Consider the following 25,636-nt stretch of genomic DNA (forward strand, 5'->3'; position numbering starts at 1 on the left):
TGGATAGTTGTTTGAAGGTCACATGAAGGTCACCTCCAATTTCTTAAATGGAAATCCCTATTTTTCAATGCGTAGTTTTGTAGCTTAAGAGCTTTTCAAAATGCTATAATAAAGTCTTTTTCCGTTAAGTATTTTTCGAGTTATGAGATTTGAAAGATACGGTATTTTTTTAATAAGAGACCAATCAATTGGTGTAAAAAAAAACGCATAATTGTTTTTAAGAAAAAATATGTTGTAAATTGTAATACATTTTCTTAAAAATAACTATGCGTTTTCTTTACAACACTGATTTGCCTAATTATTTTATGCATAAAAGTATTAAGCTAAGATTAACGAAAACTAAATATTTTACAGGATAAATATTTCGTATTTTATGTCAAAAAATACTGTAAACTTCAAGCATTATAATTATAAAAGCGCTGAATGAAAAAATCTTTATTAGTGTTTCGAAAAGCTCTCGAGATAAGCTACAAGAATATGCATTGAAAAATAGAAGTTTCCATTTAAGAAATTAAAAGTGACCTTCATGTGACCTTCAAATAATTATTCAAGGTCACATTCAATACATTTTTCCGTATCTTTCATATTTTTTAAGATATTAGCCTGGCTCATTTAAAATGGGACATCCTGTATACTTTTAAATCATTAAATCTAATATACAGGGTGTCCCATTTCAACTTTCGCATTGAGATTTCTCGAAAACCAAGGTTTCCATTGAAAAATGTCTCGTACAAAAGTTGTAAGACGCAAGCATAGTCTTACGACGCGAGGACGAATAAATAACAATGTTACAAATAGTTCCAATTACCTTGTCTTTGTAGAAAACGCAGTTATCCTTGATAGCACACATCAGATGATAGCAATTAGTACATCTCGGCTTGTAGCACTTGATTGTGCCAGCAGGTTTTTCGCAAACGATACAAATTTGCATGAGATTGTTTTGCAGCACATCGTCCAGGTGCATAAGTGCGCCACTCTGCACCTCGTATACTACATTGGACCATAATGCGCAGTTGAGATGCACCCATTTGTCCACGTCAAAGTTGAGCAGTCGGGCTGGTCCATCGGCTGTCACGTCGCCCTGATTCTGACAGAATATGCAACGACGACTGTCCTCGGTTTTTGCAGGGGCCACAGTGACTCCCATGCGAAACAACATCTAGAAGAAGAGATTTGATATATTTGCTTTTCGTAAATTTATATTCATTAATTAAATTTTGATGTTTTTGATGTTGATTATAGAATTATTTACATGTATATAAATTCCTAAATAATCGAATAAGTAAATTGTAACATTTTACCTCGGTAATTTCTCTCTCAGTGGGTTTTTTGAACTTGGTACCGGGTTGTATGGTTCCCATCGACCAGGTTTTATACCTCACACCTTTGTATATCTTCGCAGGTGGTTGGGACTCGGTAATTTCACCACTTTCATCGGCAATCGAGTGTTTCTTCGGCCGTTTCTCATCATTCTCCGCAATCTCCGCGTTATCTAACTTTTCAGTTTTTATCTTAATCTCAGTTATTGATTCATTATCAATTTCCATGCTCCCGTGTCTTTCCATACGCTGCTGCTGTTGTTGCTTGATGGAGAACTTTTTCAAACCCTTCATCTCGTCGTCTAATAATTTTGTTCCTGCTTTATGGCATAGATGATCCACTATCGCCGCAGCCTGCAAAGTAATAAAAAAATCCGACATATAACTTAGATATGTATATATTTACTTAAACTCTCTTATAAGAAAGATGTATTTGTATTGTATGCAAACCTTATCCTGAGTATTTGAAGGTGTTCGATGAATGAGAGCAAATTGCATATAGCAAGCCGCTGAACAGAAGCAAAGTTCGTCGCCGGGTTCGGCTTCTTCCTTGCTGAAGAACGGCAGATCTGATACTTTCTTCCGGATCAGACTGTTGAGAATCACGACGTCGCAATGACGACAAAATTTTGCTGCACCATTCAGGATACTTTGTATATCGACTGGAGCTGAAAAAACAAATTGGAATCGATATTCAATTCATAAATTTTATTAAAAAACTGCTTTTAATGATAGATTTTTTTATTAACTACGTACCACCTTCTTTGCCATCTTTCCCCTTCGTTCTGTACAATCCTAACTTCTGACTAGGAGGAGTGGAAGTGCGTTCGACTATTTGATAGCCAGTAGGTGGTGCTATGTTTAAAATATTTGCAAGATCTTTGAGTACGCCCATTATATCATCGGCGGCCTGACTATTCAGGGTTAAAGTGACGGTGACGTTTCCGTTTTCCCGTAAAGGAATCGGAGGAGATCTGCCAAGTCTGAAGAGATAATATCATATAAATAATAATATCTTAAATAATAACAAATAATATAATAACATCTAATGTACATATCTAATAATAATAATAGAAATTAATAAATGTACATACTTGGGCATTCCCAAGTTCTCTTTGTCTTGTTGTTTAGCTGCGTCTTTCGAGTAAGCAGGCTTTAGCCTGATTGGAATTGGCGAGATCAAAGGTATAACGGGTGATACGCGTTTTAACCAGTCCGCCTCCTCGTCAGATTCTTCCTCAATCAATCGCAATCCGGGGAAATGGTGCATAAATTCTGGTATAACGCATTCAGGCGAGGATGAACTCACGATGGTATCAGGAGAGTCTACATCGCGAATTGTCGCCATAGTCTCCTTCTTATCATCAGCTAAAACAGCATCTTTATTTAATAAGTGTTTTTATAATTTTTAAAAATTATATTTATTATTATAAAATATTTGCTATATTATATTATATTATAAATATTTGTAATAAAATAAATGATTGCTCACAATCATCAAGTTTCAAAGGCGGAAATTCCTGCTCGTAAAATCCTCTCTGCGTGGTCGCGGGTTGCTGAGGTGACAGAGGATTTAATTCTCCAAAAGGCTGCGTATTATAATGATCGGAAACTCCGGGTAAACTGGCCGATCCGTAATTTCCGATCAAATCGCCAGTTCTCGTGTTATAATCCTTTTGACTTCCAATCTTGGCGAGATCCCCGCATCCAAAGATCGGACACACTCCGTAATTGCGTCCCAGCAGAGGCTCCAGTACCACCATCGGTTGCAGCTGACGTAACTGCGTCATCAAGTTCTCCACAAAGGTCTCGTAATCCTCGTCGAGGCGCGAGACTTTGCGGGAGCGTTTCTTCTGAGGTGCCGTCATAGCGTCCTTTCCCTGGCTCTGCTTTCGTTTCTGCTGGTACTGCCTTCTCTTCAACTTCTTCTGATCTGAAAAGCATATAACATAAATATAGAGTAAAAAATTTTTAATAAAAGGTAACAAAATTAGTCGACCAAACTAGCAAGAAATATATTTATTTGAAAATCACGACGTTTCGACCATGTGGTTGTGGTCCTTATCAAATGACAATAAATTTCGTGTAGAATATAAAGCTCACAAATCAATTATCATAAATGTCCATTATTAAAAGACTTAATTTGTCAAATTTGAAAGAGAGAAACTGTCATATTGTTTAACATATTCGTCAATACTAATTCTACACGAAATTTATTGTCACTTGATAAGGACCACAACCACATGGTCGAAACGTCGTGATTTTCAAATAAATATATTTCTTGCTAGTTTGGTCGACTAATTTTGTTACCTTTTATTTTTTCTTCGACTAGCGACTCAAAAGTATTTTAATTATTAAAAAATTTTAATTTCAATTTTAAAATTTTAATTGAGGCTCCTGAGTCCTCGCTGCGAACCATAGACATATTAGTATAGACTGCTCATGAGGCAGTGGAATCGGAAGTGGTGGCGTCCTCCTCTGAGGGAAAAGGATGGCACGAACAATCCTGGCTTGCTGTCTTCTTCTAGCGGACGTGGCTTATGACGTAATCTGCGCACCAGTATGCGCAGTATACCATTAGAAGAAGACAGCAAGCCAAAACTGTTCGTGCTGCCTTTTTCCTTCAGGAGAACCCCCCCCCCCCCCCACCTTATGAGCAGTCTATATTAATATGTCTATGCTGCGAACATGTTAGATTGTGACGTCAGAGACGAGAAAGCACACGCTGAAAATTCTTAGATGCCATTTTTAAATAAAAAAATATTTCGATGAAACACTATTTTTAGATGGCTCTAGCACACTTTTAAAATATCTCGAAAATTATTCTTTTCCCTTGATGGTTAATCTTAATAAGACACTGTATATTCCATAAAAAAAGAAAAGGATCAATTAAATTATAGCTTTTTAAAAATCTCAGCAATACTAGTAAGTCCCAACATTCTGATCTGCTCTGAATAAAAAAATTTTCATAAACTTGTGATTGATTGTCCTTTAAAAAAACTAAAACTGTTGCCAAATGTTACTCACCAGTTTTATCGTCTATCGCGCTGTCTACGGGCTCCTCTTTGGCAGTAAGAAAATCTTTGGTATCAGTTTGCAAGTGGCTGGTTGTACCAGTTGTACCAGTAGCGGTTAAAACTTCCTCGAGACCAAGCTCCTTCTTCACCTCGACCTCGAAAGGCACTATCTTGGAACCTGACGGAGCTACAGCTGGACCCGTAATAGTAGCCTGTGGTAGCCCCGCGATAGTTCCGTGGCTATGTTGAGGCACTTGTTGAATAGATTGTTGATGAACGGAGGAAGTCGAAGAAGAAACTTGTTGGGCCACTATTGGTTTTTGCGAGACTTGGATCTGATTTTGAACCTGCTGGCTCTGTTGCGGGATCTGAGGTCCAGGAACGTTACCGGAGCTATTAGTTATCGGCGGTTGAACGTTCTTCGAAGTCATCCCGGAAGTCACCAACGGTTTACTCTGCAAATTAACTTTTGGAATAGAACCGGCGACACATTGCTGTGTCTGAGGCTCTTCGTCGACATCGGTCCCCGGCTTTCCCTGACCAGGAGTCTCTTGCTGATTCGTAGAAATGTCCGGAGACGTCCTCGTCGTCGTTACTGTCGAAGAAACTGACTGTTGTTTTGCCGAAGAATTTGCTGAAGAAGTTACCACGGAACTTCCCGAGGGAGTAGGAATTGATTTTGTTGTTTGCTGTTTGAAGCTTTCCGCGTGGCTTCTTTGTGACGTTATCGGGATCGAGCTGGATAATGGAGGAGAAGGTTTAGAAGGTTCTTCCTTAATGACTGGTGAACTTTGAATCTTCATGTGTGGCACCGAGTGCGACAAGAAGGAAGTTTCCCTCGTAAGAACTTGTTTATTTATTGCTGGTTTCGGTGTTGGTGTCTCGTTTACCAATTGAGGAACCAAAGATGGCGCTGTGGGTACGAATGGCCGGGCTAATTGAGCCTCCAACGAAGAAACTATTGGTAGACTGGGGTTTTGTGGTACTGAGGTCGTAGAACACATATTTGTATTTTGCAACAGTTGTTTCAATAATACATTTTGGGATTCCTCCAATCTCAATGAACTAGAATTCTTGCTAGAATCTATTTCTTTCTTCTCTTGTACCTTGGACTCTTCAGAATCCTTCACCAAAGTCGTAGATTGATTTTCAAGATCGTTATTTTTATTATCGATGGGTAGAAGACCAGGAGATTTATACTGACTTTGATTAGGAGTCAATAGATGGTTTGGAGCTTGTGATAAGGTTGTTTGAAGGATGCTAGAGGTACCAGAGATTCCGCTGGAGGTCGCTAAAGGTGATACGATGGCCCTAACGCACTGCATTGAGCTAGTTACGGCTGAATTGGTATTTACTTGTACTCGAGCGGGTGTGGAGCATCCTGAACTGACTTGTAGAATCGCTTGAAGACTTTGCGAGCGTTGTATCGAAGTCGATGGCAAGACGGAATTAAAAAAATTGACAGATTGGGTTGGCACCGTGTTATTTCTACCATGACCAGCGACTGAAGGCTTCAAAGAAGTAGTATCGGCCAGCATGGCGTTTAACATGGCGTTCGAACTGATGGAGATTGAAGTTGTAATGGTTCTAGTGCTTATCATTGCGGAAGTAGTGCTGGAAAAATTAGAAACTGGTGTAGACTGGATAGTTGTAGCTGAAGAAGTCACTCTGAAAACCTGCTCGCCATTACTAATCTTCGCAGTAATCATTCCGCTAGATTCTTTCATCGGTTCCTTCATAGTTAATTCCGAGTGTTTAATAACATTATTGATCGTATTGGGTTGAGAGCGACTTTGATCTGATCTCGTCGAAATCGAAACTCCACTTTGAGCAACGATATTTGATGACGAATTTAAGGTTGACAGGATGCTAGAAGCAGACGAGACGTTTCCAGTCTTTTCTGAAGATAGCAAGGCGACTACTCCAGTTTGATTCACCGTATTCTGATTGCTTTGCAAGGACGATAGCAATGATCTTAGCTGATGAGACACGTTGGCCACGTTGGAGGTCAATTCAGTTGGTTTTGAGAGTGGCGACAAGTGAGGAACTGTCGTCGTACTTTTCTGTAATTGTGCCACAGTGCTGACTAAAGTAGAAGCTTGACTGCTCGTCGTTGGAGGACTCTTTTTCACTTCGGAACTTTGATCTTTCACTTGATTTTTAGTTTCAGTTGAAGAAGAAAGTTGATCATTTTCCAGATTTTCTTGCTCCACATCGATCAATGAGTCCTGAAGAATATTCAAGGGCAAAGTATCGAGCGGAGTTGGCATCTGATAGATAAGACTTGGTTTCAGATCGCCGCTGTCTGCCATTTCCGGCTTCGATGAGATGATGTTGTGCAACATATCTAAAATATCTTCTGACGATTCCTCCATCAAACTTTTTTCTTCGCTCAAACAATGTTGAAGAAATGGTTTAGAACTTTCCACTTCGGTCCCGCTCAGTTCTTTCTGATTATTCTTGTCATTGGAAAGAGTATTTTTGTCATTATTAGTTTCTTCATTGTTTTTTTCGGTTTCTTTCGATTTGTTGGCACCTTTTTGCACCTCGGAGCTTGATAAAATCTGTTCTTTGTCGTTTTCCACTAATTCAGAATCGTTCTCCAAGATGTTGACGAGCGATAAATCGTCGGTGACGGGTGACATCCTTTTCAGAGTCGTCGTTGGAGTATCATTTTTATTTTCGGCATTTTCCGCAGGATTGTGAATAGCCTCTAGCATGCTCTCGAGCTCATCTGTAGTATTTAACGGATCGATCTTCTTCTCTTCGGCAATTAATTCCGAAGATTTGCTCTCGTTTTTTATTTTACCATGCATTTCTTCTTTCTCTGTCTTTATTTCACCTTGTTGATCCTCCACTTGTTTTTCCTTATTTTTCATAATACCCTTTTTCTTCGATAAATCCGGAATTGACATTTTCGGAGTCAGCAGCGTAACAGAAGTTGGTTGCACGCTTAATACTAATTTCGTAGGATTGCTTAAAGATTCCATTTTGCTCGTCGGTAAATCCGAGGAAGTTATCAAAGGCCTTACTATAGATAATGTTTTAGGTGTTTCGGCAGCGAATACCCCGATTTTCAGATCTAACTTACTTTGCTGAGGGTTGGAGACTATAGCGGTTTGACTAAGTTTGGCAGCAATCTTTGCGTCCTCCACAATGCTTGCCATCGTCGATGATAATGCGAAATCTTTTTTATTACTGATGAAAGAGCTTGAAGAAGCTTTCTTCGAGTCAAATTGATCTATCGTTTTCGTTTCTGTAGCAACTGGCTGAATTGAGATTTGGTTCAGTTGAGAATCGGAACTGATAGAAGCTAGAATCGTACTTGAATTTGAAGAAATTGCAGTATTTGCTAAAGAAGTCGCTGAATTTGAGATCGTTATTGTACTAATATTTGTTTGATGCATAGTTGAAGGTGAAATTTTATTATGAAAAGTTTTATTATCTGAAAAAACAAAGTTCGTGGGACTCTTGTTTTGTTTCAACTTGTTTTGATCATCTATCGAGCCTTCGTTAGTTGTATTCTCCTTAGAAACGTCAGTTTGTACGTTGGAATCAATTTTCTCAGCGTCCTCATCGCCTGATCCTTTAGAGAGATTATCTTCAGGAGATTTTGTCGTAGGGTCGATAATAACTACTTCGGATTCATTTACTAAAGACACCATGAGCGCTTGATCGAGAGATTGAGCCAAGTAAGAACCCGGAGAAGGACTTACCCGGAGTTCCTCTTGATCCGGAGATTCTGGAGTATCATCAGTAACGGCAACTAGCTTCTTTCCAGCTTGCAGGGTTCTCACTATATCGAGTCTAAGACCCTTTTTGTTCCTCAAGTGAGACGGAATTAGATCTTCGTCACTCAAAATCGGTTCTTCTGATTGTGATTCGGTATTTTCAATCTGCAAAATCTGCGCTAGATCGTGACCTTGACCAGCGTTATTTACTAAAGCTTGACAAAGTGAATCATTACTAACGGGAGAAAGACCCATTTCAGTTTCAAAGAGAATAAATGCTTCTTGCATATCCCCTTCCAGACTTCCTGAAATAACATCACCAAGCTCCGAGTCACCGAACTGTTCAATGACGGTGATATCATCACTATCCCGTTGAGCTGCGGAGCTCAAGGTTACCTCGGTGTTTACTATAGTTTTATCATCATCATAATCTGTCGTGTCTGGAAGCTGTTCCAATTTTACTCCAGGACTTTCCAAAACTAAAGGTTCAGTGTCTAAAGTTGAAGAGATGAAGGAAGGGTTTTGACCAGCCGGTTTCACTTCCAAAGTCGTCGGCGAAGCCTGCGGCGGAGTATGCGAGTCATCGTCGAAGTCGTTGTAATCAGCGCAAACTAATGAGCCAATCCTGGCGGTTTTCCGATTCACAGAAATGTTTGCTTTTTCTTCTACGGGCTGTTCTCTCTTCGTCTGAGATATTTCTGACTCTTTGCCGCTTTTGCTGCTTTCCGCTTTGCTCGACCACATAGGCGATCCACCTCTTAGACCCAATTTAAAGTATCCAAATCTTCCAAAAAATGGCATTGGTTTTGCGAGCTTATTGTGATTTTCACTATTATTCATAGTAGTATTTTCTAATAAACAAACTCGTTCTTGGAAAACTTGTTGCTGATAACCTGGCGAGCCGCCTCTTAACCCTAATTTAAAATACCCAGACTTTCCAAAATTAGGAAAAGGAATTGGATTTAAAGGATTATTGGGGTTTCCTCCACCTCTAGAAGAATTTTCTGCTAAAGAGGATGTATCTTGAAGAATTTGCATTTGATCATTTGAAGTCGTAGTTAAATTAGTACTCTGTTGAATAAAATTATGAGGTGTATGGGGTGTTCTTGGTGTTCCAGGATTTTCCACGCTTTGTGGTCTATCTGGCATAGCCGGACTACTTCCTGTAGATTGTCTTCGTTGCATCTGCATGGGAGATCCGGCTACCATAGGACTTCTAGGCATCATAGGCGAGCTAGGTGGTTGATTTGTTGTTGAAGAATGGTGATGACCACCGTGAAGCATCGGCGAAATCCTATTCATCGGACTGGGAGGCTGTGAAATCGGATTCAGTTGCTGCTGAAGCATTGGAGACCCCATCGTCACCTGTTGCACCATGGGTGAACTTGGAGGTTGACTATAACCTTGTTGAAGCTGTTGATGAAGCTGCGGACTTGGGGAACTAGCTGGTTGAGACATCATCGGTGAGTTGGGCGGCTTTTGTTGTTGTTGCTGTTGCATCTGCAAAAACTGCTGTCGTTGCTGTTGTTGAAGAATATGTTGTCGTTGCTGAACCATTTGAAGTGATCTTTGACCGATAGTATTCTGTCCTTCCTGAGGAATATTTTGAGAAACACCTTCGTGTTGCTGTAGAAGCTGCTGACGTTGCTGAGCTATTTGAAGAGATTTTTGAACAATAGAATTCTGTCCTTCTTGAGAAATGGCTTCATGTTGTTGCTGCTGATGAAGAATTTGCTGTCGTTGTTGCACCAATTGTAATGATCTTTGAGCAATAGAATTTTGTCCCTCTTGAGAAATAATCTGAGAAACATTCTCATGTTGTTGCTGCTGAATAATTTGTTGTCGTTGATGAACCATTTGCAGTGATCTCTGAGTAATAGTGCTTTGTCCATCTTTAGGAACATCTTCGTGTTGTTGCTGAATTTGTTGTTGAAGAATTTGTTGCTGTTGTTGAAGGGTTTGTTGCTGTTGTTGAAGGGTTTGTTGTCGTTGCTGAGCCATTTGCAAATTTCTTTGAGCAACAACACTCTGTCCATCTTGAGAAATGTTTTCGTGTTGTTGAAGGGCCTGTTGACGCTGCTGTGTCATTTGTAATGTTCTTTGAATAATGTTCTGTCCGTCTTGAGAAACGTTCTGTGCAATCCCTTCATGCTGCTGTTGTTGAAGAATTTGTCGTTGTTGCACTATTTGCAAATTTCTTTGAGCAGCAACATTTTGCATATCCTGAGAAGTATCTTCCTGTTGCTGCTGCTGCTGAGGAATTTGCTGTCGTTGCTGCGCCATTTGCATTGTTCTTTGTCCAATCGAACTTTGTCCTTCTGCAGAAATGCCTTGAGGCATTACTTCGTGTTGTTGGACAATTTGTTGTTGCTGGAGAATCTGCTGTCGTTGCTGCATCAGATGTAAATTTCTTTGAGTAACAACAGTCTGTCCTTCTTGAGAAATAATATCATTCTGTTGCTGTTGTTGCTGAAGAACTTGTCGTTGCTGTTGTGGAACCATTTGCAGTGCTCTTTGATTAATAGAATTTTGGCCTTCCTGAACAACATTTTCCGTCTGTTGAAGAATTTGTTGTCTTTGCGGAGTCATTTGCATCGATCTTTGAACAATAATGTTCTGTCCATCCTGAGAAATTCCTTCTTGCTGTTGCTGCTGGATAATTTGCTGCCGAGCCATTTGTAAATTTCTTTGAACAACAGCATTGTGTCCTTCTTGAGAAACAACATCATTTGATTGCTGCTGTTGTTGAAGAATCTGCCTCTGTTGAGCCATCTGCAAATTTCGTTGAGCAATAATATTCTGTCCATCCTGAGAAATATCACTCTGTTGTTGTGGTTGCTGTTGCTGAAGAATTTGTTGTCGAGAAATGCTTTCATGTTGCTGTTGCTGAGTGAAAACCTGCTGCCGCTGCAATGTCCCTCGCGCAATGGCGCTCTGTCCCTGATCCTGAGCAATATTTTCGTGTTGCTGTTGTTGCTGAATAATTTGCTGCCTCTGCAATAATTGTTGATGCTGATTCAGCAACTGTTGCTGTCCTGGTTGGGGACTGTAAACGATGCCGCCCCTTCTCTGCGCCCCCTCTGGCGGCCTAACGAATCTCTGAGCCAAATTATGAACTCTCACACTCTGATCGGCCATCATTTGTTGCGGATTTCGCGTTTCTGGCGTAAAGGCACCAGGAGAAGTCGCTAATCTTCCACCAATGATGGCTCTGTGCTGCGGTGATGTCATCCGCGTAGTATTGGGATTGCATAAACCCGGAGAAGGCATTGGTCCAGGACTAAAGGGACTTTCGTCACCTTGAGAATGAGGAGTTCCAATTCTCGGCGACTGTTGCTGAACATTATGAGGTGACATTGTTCCCAGATTGGTTGACTGAGAATTACCTGGACTGTGCTGAAGCAGCGGTGTACCTGGACTGTGCTGTACAATTGACGGAGTCGCTGGTGAATGTTGAATCATGTTAGGACCAGGACTCTGAGAAACTAAGGCCGCTGGAGAATGCATCGGGGAATGTTGAGAAGGTGACATCAGTGGAGAACAGGGTTCGTTTGGTTGGGCATGAGCTTGTCGTTGTTGTTGCTTGCTTTGATATTCCTGGATCGTCATGTTGTGTTGACGACCTTGTTTACGCGATTGATCCAAGTGTTTTTGTAAAATAGCCTGTTCACTGGTAACCCGTTGCAGCTCGGCAGCGTCCGCCTCTGTCAATTCATTGCCGGATTTTCGAAGTTGGCGTTGCTTGCTATTGAGAGACTGGAAAGAGTTAAAAATTACATGAGATGAGAAGTTAAAACGATTCAGTATTTTGTGTGTAAAAATATTTACTTATTTAATGTATAGAAACTAATTAATTTTTATTTACCTTTCTTGTTTTGCGAAGTTTTTGGATTTCTGTTTCATAAAAATGTAACTGCTGCTTCAATACTTGATCTTGATTATTAAGCCAGTGCTCATATTGCAATTGTATCTGTCGATCTTGTTCGTTAACTATATTTTCTGGTGGAACTGGTGGTGCTGGTAACTGAGGAACGTTGAACGTAGCTACCCTCGCTAAATAAATAACACAGTTTTGAGATAAACTAAGAATGCATAGTGTCTTTAAGGAGGAATAAATCTCATACATTTGTTTTCTCATTATAAATACTAAAGGGAACATCAAATAATATATCAATAATGAAAATTTTTTAGATAGAATATTAAATACATATAATAGAGTATTAAATTATAAAACACTGCAATCTTAAAAAAAAAAAAAAAAAAAAAAAAAAGAATTCAAATATCGCAAAAAGTCATTTTTTTACAATTTAAGTCCTCATCGCGGCCATGTTAGATTGTGACGTCAGAGGTGAGAAAGCACTTTTCTCATCTCTGACGTCACAATTCCAACATGGTGAGAAGTCAGGATCCTTAAACCTAAATTATTTTGAAAATCTGCTAGTGAAATTTGGTTTGCGACATGATTTTTAGAACCCAAAAATCTATAAGAAACACTTTGTCTGGTTTAAAATAATTCTTGGCTGTAAAGTAGCTAGTGTAATGAATCGAGAAACATAGATAATAGAAGATTACTAACATTCAGGCGGGGTCTGCGTAGCGATCGGCTGTCTCGCTCCCACCTGCGCCGCTGTCAACTTTGCCGTCCCATCAGCAGCCACAGCACCCTGCTGCCAATTGGTATCAGACCCCGAAGACGCCTGTCTAACTACGCAAGGCGGCCTCGCCACCGGCACCATATTCTGAGGAGGTGACGTGGCGCCCAAAACGTCAGCTCTGAATCTCTCGAAATCGCTGTCGCTCAAAATACTACCCCCGGTGGCACTTTCGGTTTGTTGCTGCTGCTGTTGCTGCTGTTTCTCCTGTTCTCGTTTCTCCTGCTCCAGCAACTCCTCTAACAACAACGGCTGCTCCTGCGAACACGACTGCTGCCAGTCAAAGTCGATTTCGGATATAAGGGATGCTACTTCGGAATTCAGGAATTAAGATCGCGATTGCAAATAGAATGCAAATAGTTTGTGAATTGCGAAGTCAGGTAAAATTGTGTACGTGTAACATACATATATATAAAAAGTTGAGTGCAATGTGCGCAAAAAAGAATACATGTGATAATTGAGAAAAATGCAACTTTATGTTGGATTATAAATTGGTTTATATTAATAATAACAATATTTCTAACGCAGTAAAATTTTTTTATTTACTTTTTACTATATATAAATATAAAAAAAAAATTGTTATGTATGATCTATTAGTAATACACATTCACACACACAAACATTTATGCATACATACATACACACATATACAGGGTGTCTGGAAAGGTAAGGTCAATCGAATAGGAGGTGAAAGAGTAGAACACATAATGTAAATAAAATTTTTTCGTATTCGCTATGGTTTAGAATTTTAGAAAATACAGCGCTTTATAGGGGTGCATAAAAAGTGTTGAAAGCCCTTAATATTTCGAAAAGTACGCATTTTCGAGAAAAATGTTTTATACAAAAATTGTAGGGTTTTAAGTGAAGTATTACACAGAAAAATTAGTATGACCTTGAATAGTCCTCGGGATAAGCTACAATAATATGCAATAAAAACTGAGGATACCCATTAAAAATTTTTAGGTTATCTTTACGTGACCTTGAGAACGCTATTCAAGGTCATACTAATTTTTCTGTGTAATGCTTCACTTAAAACCCTACAATTTTTGTATAAAACATTTTTCTCGAAAATGCGCTGTATTTTCTAAACCATAGCGAATACGAAAAAATTTTATTTACATTATGTGTTCTACTCATGCTCCTCTTTCACCTCCTATTCGATTGACCTTATCTTTCCAGACACCCTGTACATATATGTGTACATATACACGCACTCGCATACGCATGCAAAACGGTTTGAACACATTTAATGATATACCAATCATAAAAAAAGCGATATTCTGATATTTTGGAATAAAAAAAAATTCAGCAAAATTTGGTAAAAACTCTTTTACTCAATATTTATAAAATTAAGATCATGCAATATACATGCAAACATATTTAAAAGTGCATTAAATTTTATAATAAAGTAAATAGAGGAGAGGGAATAAAAAGTGCAGGTGTTAATGACTTGTTTTCACTTTTACAGTAGGATAATGAAACTAATCCACAGTATAACATAATATAAACATTTAATTTTTTAAATTCAATTAGTATTATATAATCAAATACTCAATGTTTAAATAATTTTCCATTGATAGGAGATATAATACTACTGGCCATTAAAACTGCAACACTGCATTTAATATCCAGCAGTATATATCATATTTTACAACATAAATGAATTAATTAAATAAGTAAATATATTCTTTCTATGTTATTTAATTAATTTATCATTCTATTTAGAACATATTATTTTTATATATTATTTTATTTAGAATTATATTATTTTTTCTCTAATATAACTAAATTTTTTAATCAAATATATATTTTTCGTCTTGATTTTATTATATTATGGAAAATGATTTGGCAAAAAATGTTCGCTTAAAAAAAAAAAAAGAAATTAAAAATATTCTTATCTCCATAGAAAAGAAATAAGTCTTTCATAAACTTAGTTTCAAAAAAACTGAAGCTCTTGTCTATATATATTTCAAATTTATTTATTCTATTTTAATATTAATGAAATGACCCGAATCTTGCTCACCTGCAAAAGCAAGGGTCTTCGGTGAGGGTGCGGCATCACGGGGCCCATCGATGGGCCCGCCACCGGCACCTGGTGCCCCGTTATATGGACCGGGGGACGTATCATACCTCGCCCACTACCACCACCACCTGGGCACAGCCCCATCTAGACACATGCACCAACACCAAATGCATATTGCAAACTTGCACACCCAGGCCAAAAACACCAGCCAATATTTTTATCGCAACCCTTTCAGTACCATTTCAATATTTTCTAGATCTAACAGTGTCCTATTTTAAATGAGCTAGGAAAATATTGCAAAAAAATAGGAAAGATATGAAAAAACATTTCAGACAAAAAGTTGTTTGCTTCGAAGGGGGATATAAGATGGTGCCATTAATGTGACCTCGGATAATCGTTTGAAGGTCACATAAAAGTCACCTTCAATTTCTTAAATGGAAACCCCTATTTTTCAATGCATATTCTTGTAGCTTATCTCGAGAGCTTTTCAAAACACTATAATAAAGTTTTTTCATTTAAGTATTTTTCGAATTATGAAAAAGATAATGAGACCAATCAGTTGGTGTAAAAAAAAACGCATAATTCTTTTTTAAGAAAAAATTATGTTGTAAATTGTATACATTTTCTTAAAAACAACTATGCATTTTCTTTACACCAATTGATTTGTCTAATTAAACTTCAAGCATTATAATTCGAAAAGCACTGAATAAAACAATACTTTATTATAGTGTTTTGAAAAGCTCTCGAGATAAGCTATAAGAATATGCATTGAAAAATAGGCGGGGTCCATTTAAGAAATTGAAGGTGAACTTCATGTGACCTCCAAATGATTATCCAAGGTCACATCAATGGCACCATTTTATATGCCCCTTCGAACCAAACAACTTTTGTTTGAAACGTTTTTCCATATCTTTCAATTTTATGAGATATTTGCCTAGCTCATTTAAAATGGGACACCCTGTATACTGAAATTTCTTTTGATAATCCATTGAATTGCAAAGAAAATATTAATAAAATGAATGTTTTATTAATGTATATATATATGTATATTAATAAAATTAAAAAATATCTCCGTTTAGAGACTATGTGATTTAAAAAATAGTTATTTCTTAGTAATAGTATTTTAATTAAAAAAGCTCTCCATATTATTTTATGTTTACAACAATTGTTATGGAAGAACAACATACAACGGTAAACAAGATATATTAAAATGAAAAAATATATCTAATTAAACTCTCAATTGTTATTGTAATAATATTATTATATATATGTATTATATATATATATTAAAAAAATTTCTCTTGATTACAAAATTTGTTTAAGACCACTATTTATTATAGATTACAGACTTTTTTCTAGAAAATGTCACATAAATCTTGACAGCTCGACTGAAAAATAAGACAAGAATGAGAATATAAGTAAAATAAAGCAAAATTTTTTATTAAATAAATTAATTATTTATAGGTTTTCAGATAAAGTTTACGACTCGTCTGCTCGAAAAATAAAAGAATAATTCGCTATCTTCTAACTGAATAAAAAATCTGTTTCGTAACAAAAAAACGTTGTAATTATTTGTAACTTAAATTAAAAAAACATTCTTCTTGGCACTGAAAGTGTTAATATTGCTACAATCACAACAAATTTTGGTTTCGCTTTCTGGTCAAATCACAGCAAGATAAAGTATTTAAAATATTATTTTATTACAAAATAATTCTATTATTGTATGGATATATATCTATATAATAAAAATATATATTATTTAAATTTAAATAATCTATTTCTGTATATTTTACTCCCCCCAATTTTAATATTCTTCCAATTTATATAATTATATATTATATGTATATCTCATAATATGTAATAAAATAAAAATTCTCGTAAATATTAATATGCAACTTGTAAATATATCTTTAAATGAAATTATTATTATTAAATAAACTTTAATTTGTATAATTTAAAATAATTATCATCATCAGTGTAAAAATACATTATTTTTCTCATTAGATTATATATAAAGACTTTTTAGCGCGCGCATAAGTTTCAAAAATATAATATATAATTTTAAAATTATACAGCCCAACAAACTGTGCAACATTATTTCGTGTATATCTGAAACTGCAACCGCGCAAAATATTTTTGAAATAAATTTAGCAAAAACCTGAGATATTGACTGACACAAATATTATACATGCAATCATGAAGCATTTTATTAATTATACATCTTGCAAACCGTGTTATATAATTAAACAAATGTCACTCGACAAATTTTATTATAGCATTATTATCAACGTTAATATCATCAGCAAAGTTATCGATATTTTATCTCATTCATTTACAAATTTTTGAGTTTTCTATTTTGTAAATCATTATTATTCTTTCTAAATGCGTATGTGAATATGCATATTGTGTGTATATGTACGTGTATGTTTATGTATCTTAAAATGTTTTTCATAAATTACATACTTAATTATCTTTAAAAAATGTAATAATAATACTTCAGTAAATTTAATCCACAAATTTAATTTTTTTTCATTAATAAATTTTAGTATTTTATTTAAGTTTTTTTAATAATTTAATCTTCGAATAATTTTTCATATAATATTAAATATTAAAGCGTACATTTTAAAAGATATAATTAAAAATAATAAATAATAATAAATAATAAATTTTTAAAAGTATAATGTAAAGATTTAGTGCTTACCTGTATCGGTCCAGGATACGGTGGTGGCGGTCCCGGATACGGTGGCGGCGGAGGGGGAGGGGGTGGCGGAGCAAGCGGCATTCGAGTACCGACCATATGATTTACGGCGACCAGTCTATTTGGCACTCCTGCTACTCGCATCCCCAATCGTTGTTGCTGCGAGACTACGATAAGAGAGGCAGACTTATTATATAGACGCAAAAATTTATAATTATTATAAAATTACATTAGTTTACAGCCAAAAATTATTGTATAAACCAGTGTTTCTTATAAATTTTTGAGTGCTAAAAACGATGCCACAAACCAAATTACACTAGCGTGTCAGATTTCCAAAACAATTGAGATTTAAGGCTCCTGACGCCTCGCCGATCATGCTGGAATTGTGATGTCAGAGGTGAGAAAATATACGCTAAAAATTCTTAGATGCCATTTCAAAATAAATAGATATTTCGATGAAACAGCACTTCAGATGGCTTTAGAACACTCTTAAAATACCTCGGTAACAATTCTTTTCCCTTTTAATCAATTAACAGCTGTAAAATGACTATAATATGAGGTCTAGTCTGTTTAATCTTTGCACATGCGCAGTCATTCGCGCATGACAAATTGCTTCTGACATGGCTGCGGCGAGGATCCAGGAGCCTTAATGTATAAAAAAGTAGATTTTTTGCGATATTTGAAATTTTTTTATAAAGAAGGAATCTTTTTTCCCTCAGGAGCATCTCCATATGAAAAGTAGTTCCTAGCTTTAATCTTTCATAACATGACTAAAAAGTAAGATATCGAAATTTAAAAAAAATGCATTTTATAGGGGATAAACAGTACATTCATGAAAAACTGACGTGCTGGTAAAAATTGGCTTGCGACATCGTTTTCAGCATCCAAAAATCTATAAGAAACGTCTTCCTAAATCTGAATAAAAAAAAAAATAATTTTCTGTAAACTAGTATTATTATATCACAATTATTATTATAAATTCAAAGTGTCTTTATATAAAAAAAACAATGCTCTTTATATAAAAAATAATACTATATACATGTTTTTAATCACTTACCTTGTATTTGCGAGATTCTCTGTTGATGTCCAGGAAAGTTCGTCGGATAACTCACGGTTACCGTATTCGTGGAAGTCACCACTCCTACCGCCCCATCCGGCGACAGTAATTTCGTTCCCGGTGGCATCGGCCGACCCATCGCCGCCGCTTGTTGCACGTGCTGATGCATCTGTTGCTGCATCACCTGCGCCTGTATCGCCTGCGACGTCGCCTGCGTCGACGTTATCGTCGGCACATTGGAATTTTCCGTTAAGGTCAAACTCGTGCTCGTCGCACAGGAATCGGCAGCAGACATCTCAGCGGACGGAGTGGGTATTTCTGGTTTCTGATCGTCGTCTTTAGTCTCCTTCTTTTGCTTCTCGTCTTTGGGATCGACTTCAACCTGCTCGAGATCCAGATCAAGGATGTTGGTCTTCTCCCCGCCCGTAATCGTGCCTAACTCAGGATCAGCGTATTCCAGGATGTTGAAATCCGCTCCCATTTCAGCTTCAGAAATAAAAAAATTTTTTTTTTATTAATTCATATTCATTATTTATCAATTCAACATTTTTAAACTTTATAGTAATTTATTTAAACTTTAATTCATTTATACAATTTTTTTTTTTTTTTTTACATTGCTATAGAGGTAACATTTTCGATTCTATCTTACTATACAGAATGTTGCATTTTAATTTACCTCCCCCTTTCAAAAGATTTTTTATTTTTGATTGTAAAACAAAGTGCTTCAGACAAAAGTTGTTTAATTTGAAGAAGAAAAGAAGATGGCACTACTGACATTTTTTGAAAGAAAAAAGATTACATCTTTTCAAGGTCATTTGAGAAGGTCATTTATATTTTTAATGGAACTACTATAATTTTTTTATATAAATCGATTCCTAGCAATTTTTGGCATAAAAAGTTACAATTGTAAGATAGCCAAAAATGAATAGTTTACGAGATATTTTATACTTTAGTTTAATATAATCTTACATAAACTATAAAATATCTCGTAAAATATTCATTTTTCGACAATGTTACCTCAATACTTTTATGCATAAAATAATAAAAAAAATCAATCGGTGTAAAGAAAACGCAGTTATTTTTAAGAAAAAATATGTAGCTGCTAGTTGCAAAATTACATACCTTTTCTTCTACAAATTTTGTTATACAATCAAAAATAAAAAAGTTTTTATGGAGGGGGGAGTATAAATTAAAATGAGACACCCTGTATAAGATTTCTTACTTGCTTCATAACATACGACTTACCAAGCAGTTCGTCATCATCGTCTGCTAAATCTCCTAATATTGCACTGACACCCTCGACCTCGACCATCGGTCCGGCCCCTTCCTGCTCCAGCTTCTCCAGTTCGGCCGTGACGTTATCAGGGATCTCGGACGCCTCGGAAGTAGTCACTCCTGCGGTGTCGCCTATCGTTGTAGGAATGAGAGGTGCACGGATCGGGACGGTATTCAACATGCGAATACTTTGATTCAAATTGTCCGGTGTCGTCCGCGCAATGCGCTGGTTCAGATTCTGCCCTTGGTTTGTGTCTAAACAATTTTTTTGGTTTTGTTAAAATATTAAAATTTGAGCACGTCTTCAACATTTCAGATTATAAGTTATAAAACCCTAAAACTAATCTAATAAAAAAAATAATTGCAATTATTATGATTTAAAACTACCAAAACCTTCAAAAGTGTCTTCATATTTATTAAATTTATAAAATTTTAAAAATTTATATAAAAAAATATAAGAATTATTGTATGTTTGTGAGAAAAGAAATACTGATATAAGAAATTGGAATTTAAAAATCCTGATTTTTTTTGCCGAAATCAGAAAAAGAAAATATACTCTTTTCTTTTTTCTTTTTTACTCAATTATCTACAATATTCTACAATAAAACAAAATTGATATTGCATTAAAATAAAATGAAATAAAAGAGAGTAATACGTATAAGATGTGTGTATAAGATTAAATCTTATAAAATATCTTCACTTTTTTAAAGTGTTAAAAAAAAAAAGTGGTAAAAAAAAATAATATTTCTCTCTCTCAAAATTGTATTAATTTACCTGTAAATTGTCTCTGCTGTTGCTGTAAAATATCGTAGGGCTCGGGAATGGCATTTCTCACTATTGGCATTCGCGTTTGTAAGCTTTGAGATCCTTGAAAATGCTGTTGTGATATATTGGTGGTTATTTGGGGCCTATTTTGCAGCAACATTTTGGTACGATGGTCGATCGAACCCTGAATATTCCCTGCTACAGGATGTCGTGGACTTATTCCTGGATTCGAATATACGGAAATTTTATGTAAAAATCAAGGGCTTTATCAAAAAAATTAATAATAAAATAAATTAACTTTTTTTTTTAAATTTCTACGTAATATATAAAAATAATATATACCAAAAATATTGCAAACTCTAGTATTACCAATGGAATTTCTGATTAAGATGTTCGGTTGGATGGGCAATCTGGGCCTGATGATGCCCGGCGGAAGCGGATGTCTGAATGTACCCTCACCAGTATTACTCGGTATTTGAGAATGTTGCTGAAGAGGCACATGGCTCGCTTCGAAGTGCTGATTATTCTCTGTATTATTCTGTCCATCTAAATCACAAAATTTAAAGAATTAGTTTTAATCAAATTTAAGACTTTATATGTATATTCTTTTCTTTCTTTACTCTTAATGTGACTTGTATATTATTCCTATTATAAATATATAAAAATAATAGTACGTGTTATTAAATATTATATACTATTGAATATAATGTATCTTTATTTGAGATATTATATTTATAAAAAGAAATATATATAAGATTAAAATACCTTGGCTCCAATTACCCGTACCGACTCCCTCAATCTTCTTGGTAAACTGTTGCCTCTGCAGTAAATCCCTTAGCTGTCTGTTAACCTCCGGTCCTTGCTGTCCAAAGGTCACTTCTTGCTCCTGAGGTGTACGAGCTTCGGAACTCCTCGGCGACGAATAGCCAGAAGCCGTGGAGGCGGACGTGGGAGTAGCAGGTGGTTGACTGTAAGGATCAGGAGTTCGCGAAGTTGCAGGAGAAGGAGGGGGAGCGTAAACGGGGGGCCGCGGTGGATTAAATACAGAGGCGGCGCGAGGTGTACCTGGCGTTTGAGGCGACGAGTAGGGAGACGCGGGGGTCGAACCGACGTTGCCTTCGAATTGCCGCTGGAAATGGGGTTCCTGAGCGGGCTGAGAGGACGCAGGAGACTGAGGGAAGTCGTGGGGCGACTGGGGCGCCTGCGGCGAGAACGGAGACGGCGGCTGAGGAAACCCCGGGCGTACCCCTCGGCAAGGGGTTGGCGCGGGAAGACGTACTATGGACTGATGATGGGGAGATTGAGGCGTGAGGCCACGTGGAGCCTTTAGCGAAGGCGTAGCAAAGGTGCTGCGGGAACCTGGAGAAGGGGAGGCTAGAGAGGTCAGTTGACTCGTATCCTGCAATAAGAGTTTAGGATATTATTATATTTATTGATATTAGTAAATATATATATATGTATATATATATATATATAAAACACTAGTTAAAAATTTTTTTTCCCCCCCCTTTTTCATTATTTGGAACCAGACGAGGCGTTTCTTATAGATTTTTGGATGCTGAAAAACAATGCTGTAAGCCGATTTTCATCAGCACGTCAAGTTTCCAAAAAAATTGCTTTTTTGCGATATTTTTGAAATTTTTTTTGTGAAATCCTTGACATGACTAAAAAATAAAATATTAAAATAAAAAAAATGCATTTTATAGGAGATGAACAATACATTGATGATATCTAATCAGACTTTCCAGATAACGTTAATCTTTTTTACAAAAAAATCTCAAATATTGCAAAAAAAGTCATTTTTTGCACATTAAAACCTCAATTATTTTGGAAATCTGATGTGGTAGTAAAATTTAGTTTGCGGCATCGTTTTCGGCACCCAAAAATCTATAAGAAACACTGTCTGATTTAAAATAATTTTTGGCTGCACACAAACTAGTGTAATCTATAGATTGGAAAAACTCTATAGTGTATATTAATATTTAGATTACGATCTAAGCGGAAAGGGATTAAATAGATTATGATACTTACTTGTGCCGTGGAAACTTGTAATTGTGTTGTCAATCCGGAAGTAATATCGCCGCTCAGTTGAGGTGTATTTTCCTCACTGATCTGTCTGTGTACTCTGGCAATCGCTTTTAACAAAAGAGAAAAGATATAAAAATTTTAGAATACAATAAAAAAATTTTTTTTACATAAATGATAGTTAAATAACATTTTAATTTAAAACAAAAAAATTTATCAATTTTTATCAATGCATTCACTTATTTTGCAATGAATTGATAAATTAATTTTTGTGTTTTTATTCATAAAAATCGCAATAAAATCATAAACATTTTTTTTATTTTCTCTGTTCACTTGAATTTAATATAATTTTATATTAGTTTTTTTAACTGTAAACACACGTAGGATGCTTTCCTTATAATAAAAAAAAAAAATTAAGCTGTATAAAAATTTAGTATACCGGATGTACCATGCACGCGTTGCTCAATAATAACTTGCTGCTGCATTTGCGCTTGATGCTGACGTAAAGCTTGCAGCTGTTTCCATTGTCTCTCTTGTTCAGCCTCTCTGCTGGACCGATCTCTGTTCGAAAGTCTATCCTGTTCCTGTCAAAAATCAATTCGATATAACTTTCAAATCACTATTAAAAAAGTTTATTATATTTAACATAGCCTTTCCTTTCTATAACAATACTTTTCATTAGAACTACTATTAAAATGGTTAATTTTATTAGATTTTTATTTAATCTCTTATTAAATTTGTATTTAATTAAAATAAATCCGACTAAACATTATTATTATTATTTTTGTTAAATATTAATTGCATTTACAAATTCAATTAAGATTTAATAAACATATATTCAAGAGATTTCTAAAAATGTTTTTACAATTTATAATTCCATGTACATTTATATATGATATATAAACTTCATATAAAATGTTACACTAATTATAAATAAATCAAATAATCCTAAAATATAATCTGTTTTTTCACAAAAAGCAATATTAAAAGTAAAACAAAAATTACAATAAGTCTTGAAAACTTTGAAAACAGAAAACACAAAAATATTTAAATATACTTATTCTTTATAATTTCTCATAATTTCTATTATATAGGTATCCCAAAATCATCGAATCTTCTTCTAGTAGTAGATTTTTTTGTATAATTTAAAATATTTCCTTAGCAAAAATATCGTAAAAATTTGTTATTTTTTATTTCCATCCAATATTTTTGTAACTAAACTTTAAATTAAAATTCTATTAAAATAAACTCCACCTAAAATTAATTGAAAAATATAGTTTTGTTAATCTATTAACTCCATAAAGTTGCATTTGTGAAAAACCCTTCTTTTTCAAAATTTTATAACTCGAAAATTATTGCTTCTAATGTTTTCAATAAGGAAAAATCATTTCACAAATTAATCAAAGAATCTGCCATTCAAAGAACATTTGATGATTTTAAGACATTCTATATAAGAAAAAAACAAACGTAATTTTTTTCAGACTCTTGGTCGATATTATATAAAGTTTGCATAAATATTTTTAAAAATAACAACATTGTGGCGCCGCTAAATTAATAATAATTGATACGATTTTGTATAATCTCGTATATATATATGTGCAAACACACTAAAGCAATTATGTCATCATCGATTAATTTAAAAAAATTAATTTATAATATATATTAGAGTATAATTATTATATATAGTATATAATTATATACATACATACAAATATACTAACATTTATATACATACATACATCCTACATACAGCACATATATACAAATTAATTCATTCAAAGAAAATTTTCATCCATCCACAAAAATCAAAACACCATAATCTCATAATCAAAAATTAACAATTTCACATCCATGCACATATCAGTGTTAATAATTCCAACTATCTAATCCATTACAGTAACAAAATACAATAATAACTATACATACACACAAACAAACATATATGTTAAAAATTGTACATGTATTAGTTAATAAAGAGACATAAGATACAAGATCTTGTTTCGACAGAGAAAGTAGAAAGAATTGGTATCTCTATTTGTTTAATAAATGTCTAGCATATATTTTATTTCTATTTGTTTTATATCTCTTTCTCTTCATGTTAATAATTTACACGATTTTTATTTTAAACAGATTTAATTTTAAGACAAATGTGTAAGAAAAGTGAGAAAAGATTTTAAATTATACTAAAACAATTCAACAAAACTCGAATTATATATTTGTAATAATTTTATGAGGAAAGAGTCTCTCAAAGAATATAAAGTAATAAAATTAGTAACTAAACACTATTGCATACGAAACAATTATACAACAATATATACTCCAATATATTGATCTATCACCCAAAACGACAGCACAAAAATTGTAAGCAATATCGGTGGATTTAAAGGACAAGCAATGATGATAATTTATAATTTAGGATTCATAGGAAAGAAGAGGATAAATAAACAACGGATTTGAACAATATGTACTCTGCCAATCATAATAAACATGCATTGAAATCTAGATTGTAATGCAAAATATTACCACCATAATACTCTCTGTCACAGCAATAATCTAACAAAAAAGTTCAATATTTTATATTTAAATAAAAGAAATGTTAACAGAGAGATAAAAATATATAAGAAAAAAAAAACCTATATAATTATCCCAACAATATGTAATTACACGCAAAATAAAAAATTGTATCTACACCAGTCCAAATTAACTAAAAAAATTGATACGTATCTAAATTAACTCTTCTTCATAATGCAAACATTAATAATATGTTGAAGATAGCAAATACAAAATATATATAATACGATTCATATTCAGGATGTCCAATTTTAATCGATCACCCCCAAAAACTATTTTATTTTTGATAGTACAACAAAATGTTTCCAACAAAAGTTGTTTGATTTGAAGGGGAACAGAAGATGGCGCTACTGACTTTTTTTCTGAAGAGCACTTTTCAAGGTCATTTGAAGGTCATTTATGTTTTTTTAAATGAAACCACCATTATTTTTTTTAAATAAATCGATTCCTCATAATTTTTGGCATAAAAAGTTATAAGGGTAAGATGGCCAAAAAATGAATAG

At 34.8% G+C, this 25,636-nt stretch overlaps 1 protein-coding gene across 16 annotated transcripts in view; it reads right to left on the minus strand.

Annotated features, from left to right (window-relative positions):
• LOC145936763 (uncharacterized) overlaps nt 1-25,636 on the minus strand; it is a 48,665-nt gene that overhangs the window by 4,038 nt on the left and 18,991 nt on the right. For 6 of the 16 annotated variants that reach the window (XM_083039303.1, XM_083039365.1, XM_083039410.1 and 3 more), the window contains 18 exons: nt 23,002-23,146; nt 22,569-22,672; nt 21,303-21,936; nt 20,907-21,083; nt 20,547-20,759; nt 19,743-20,027; nt 18,498-18,983; nt 17,444-17,607; nt 14,743-14,886; nt 12,644-12,992; nt 11,933-12,120; nt 4,347-11,823; nt 2,812-3,252; nt 2,414-2,699; nt 2,076-2,302; nt 1,770-1,987; nt 1,302-1,673; nt 809-1,159 (listed from right to left, as the gene is read on the minus strand). In XM_083039303.1, coding sequence (XP_082895429.1) covers nt 809-1,159; nt 1,302-1,673; nt 1,770-1,987; nt 2,076-2,302; nt 2,414-2,699; nt 2,812-3,252; nt 4,347-11,823; nt 11,933-12,120; nt 12,644-12,992; nt 14,743-14,886; nt 17,444-17,607; nt 18,498-18,983; nt 19,743-20,027; nt 20,547-20,759; nt 20,907-21,083; nt 21,303-21,936; nt 22,569-22,672; nt 23,002-23,146 — 12,261 coding nt within the window. The remainder of the gene's footprint in view (nt 1-808; nt 1,160-1,301; nt 1,674-1,769; nt 1,988-2,075; nt 2,303-2,413; nt 2,700-2,811; nt 3,253-4,346; nt 11,824-11,932; nt 12,121-12,643; nt 12,993-14,742; nt 14,887-17,443; nt 17,608-18,497; nt 18,984-19,742; nt 20,028-20,546; nt 20,760-20,906; nt 21,084-21,302; nt 21,937-22,568; nt 22,673-23,001; nt 23,147-25,636) is intronic. The other 10 variants (XM_083039419.1, XM_083039340.1, XM_083039355.1 and 7 more) reach the window with 10 other exon arrangements.

Source organism: Prenolepis imparis, unplaced genomic scaffold (assembly GCF_030444845.1).
Source record: "Prenolepis imparis isolate NDT839.2.m4 unplaced genomic scaffold, iyPreImpa1.0 SCAF_1, whole genome shotgun sequence".
Lineage (NCBI taxonomy): Eukaryota > Metazoa > Arthropoda > Insecta > Hymenoptera > Formicidae > Prenolepis > Prenolepis imparis.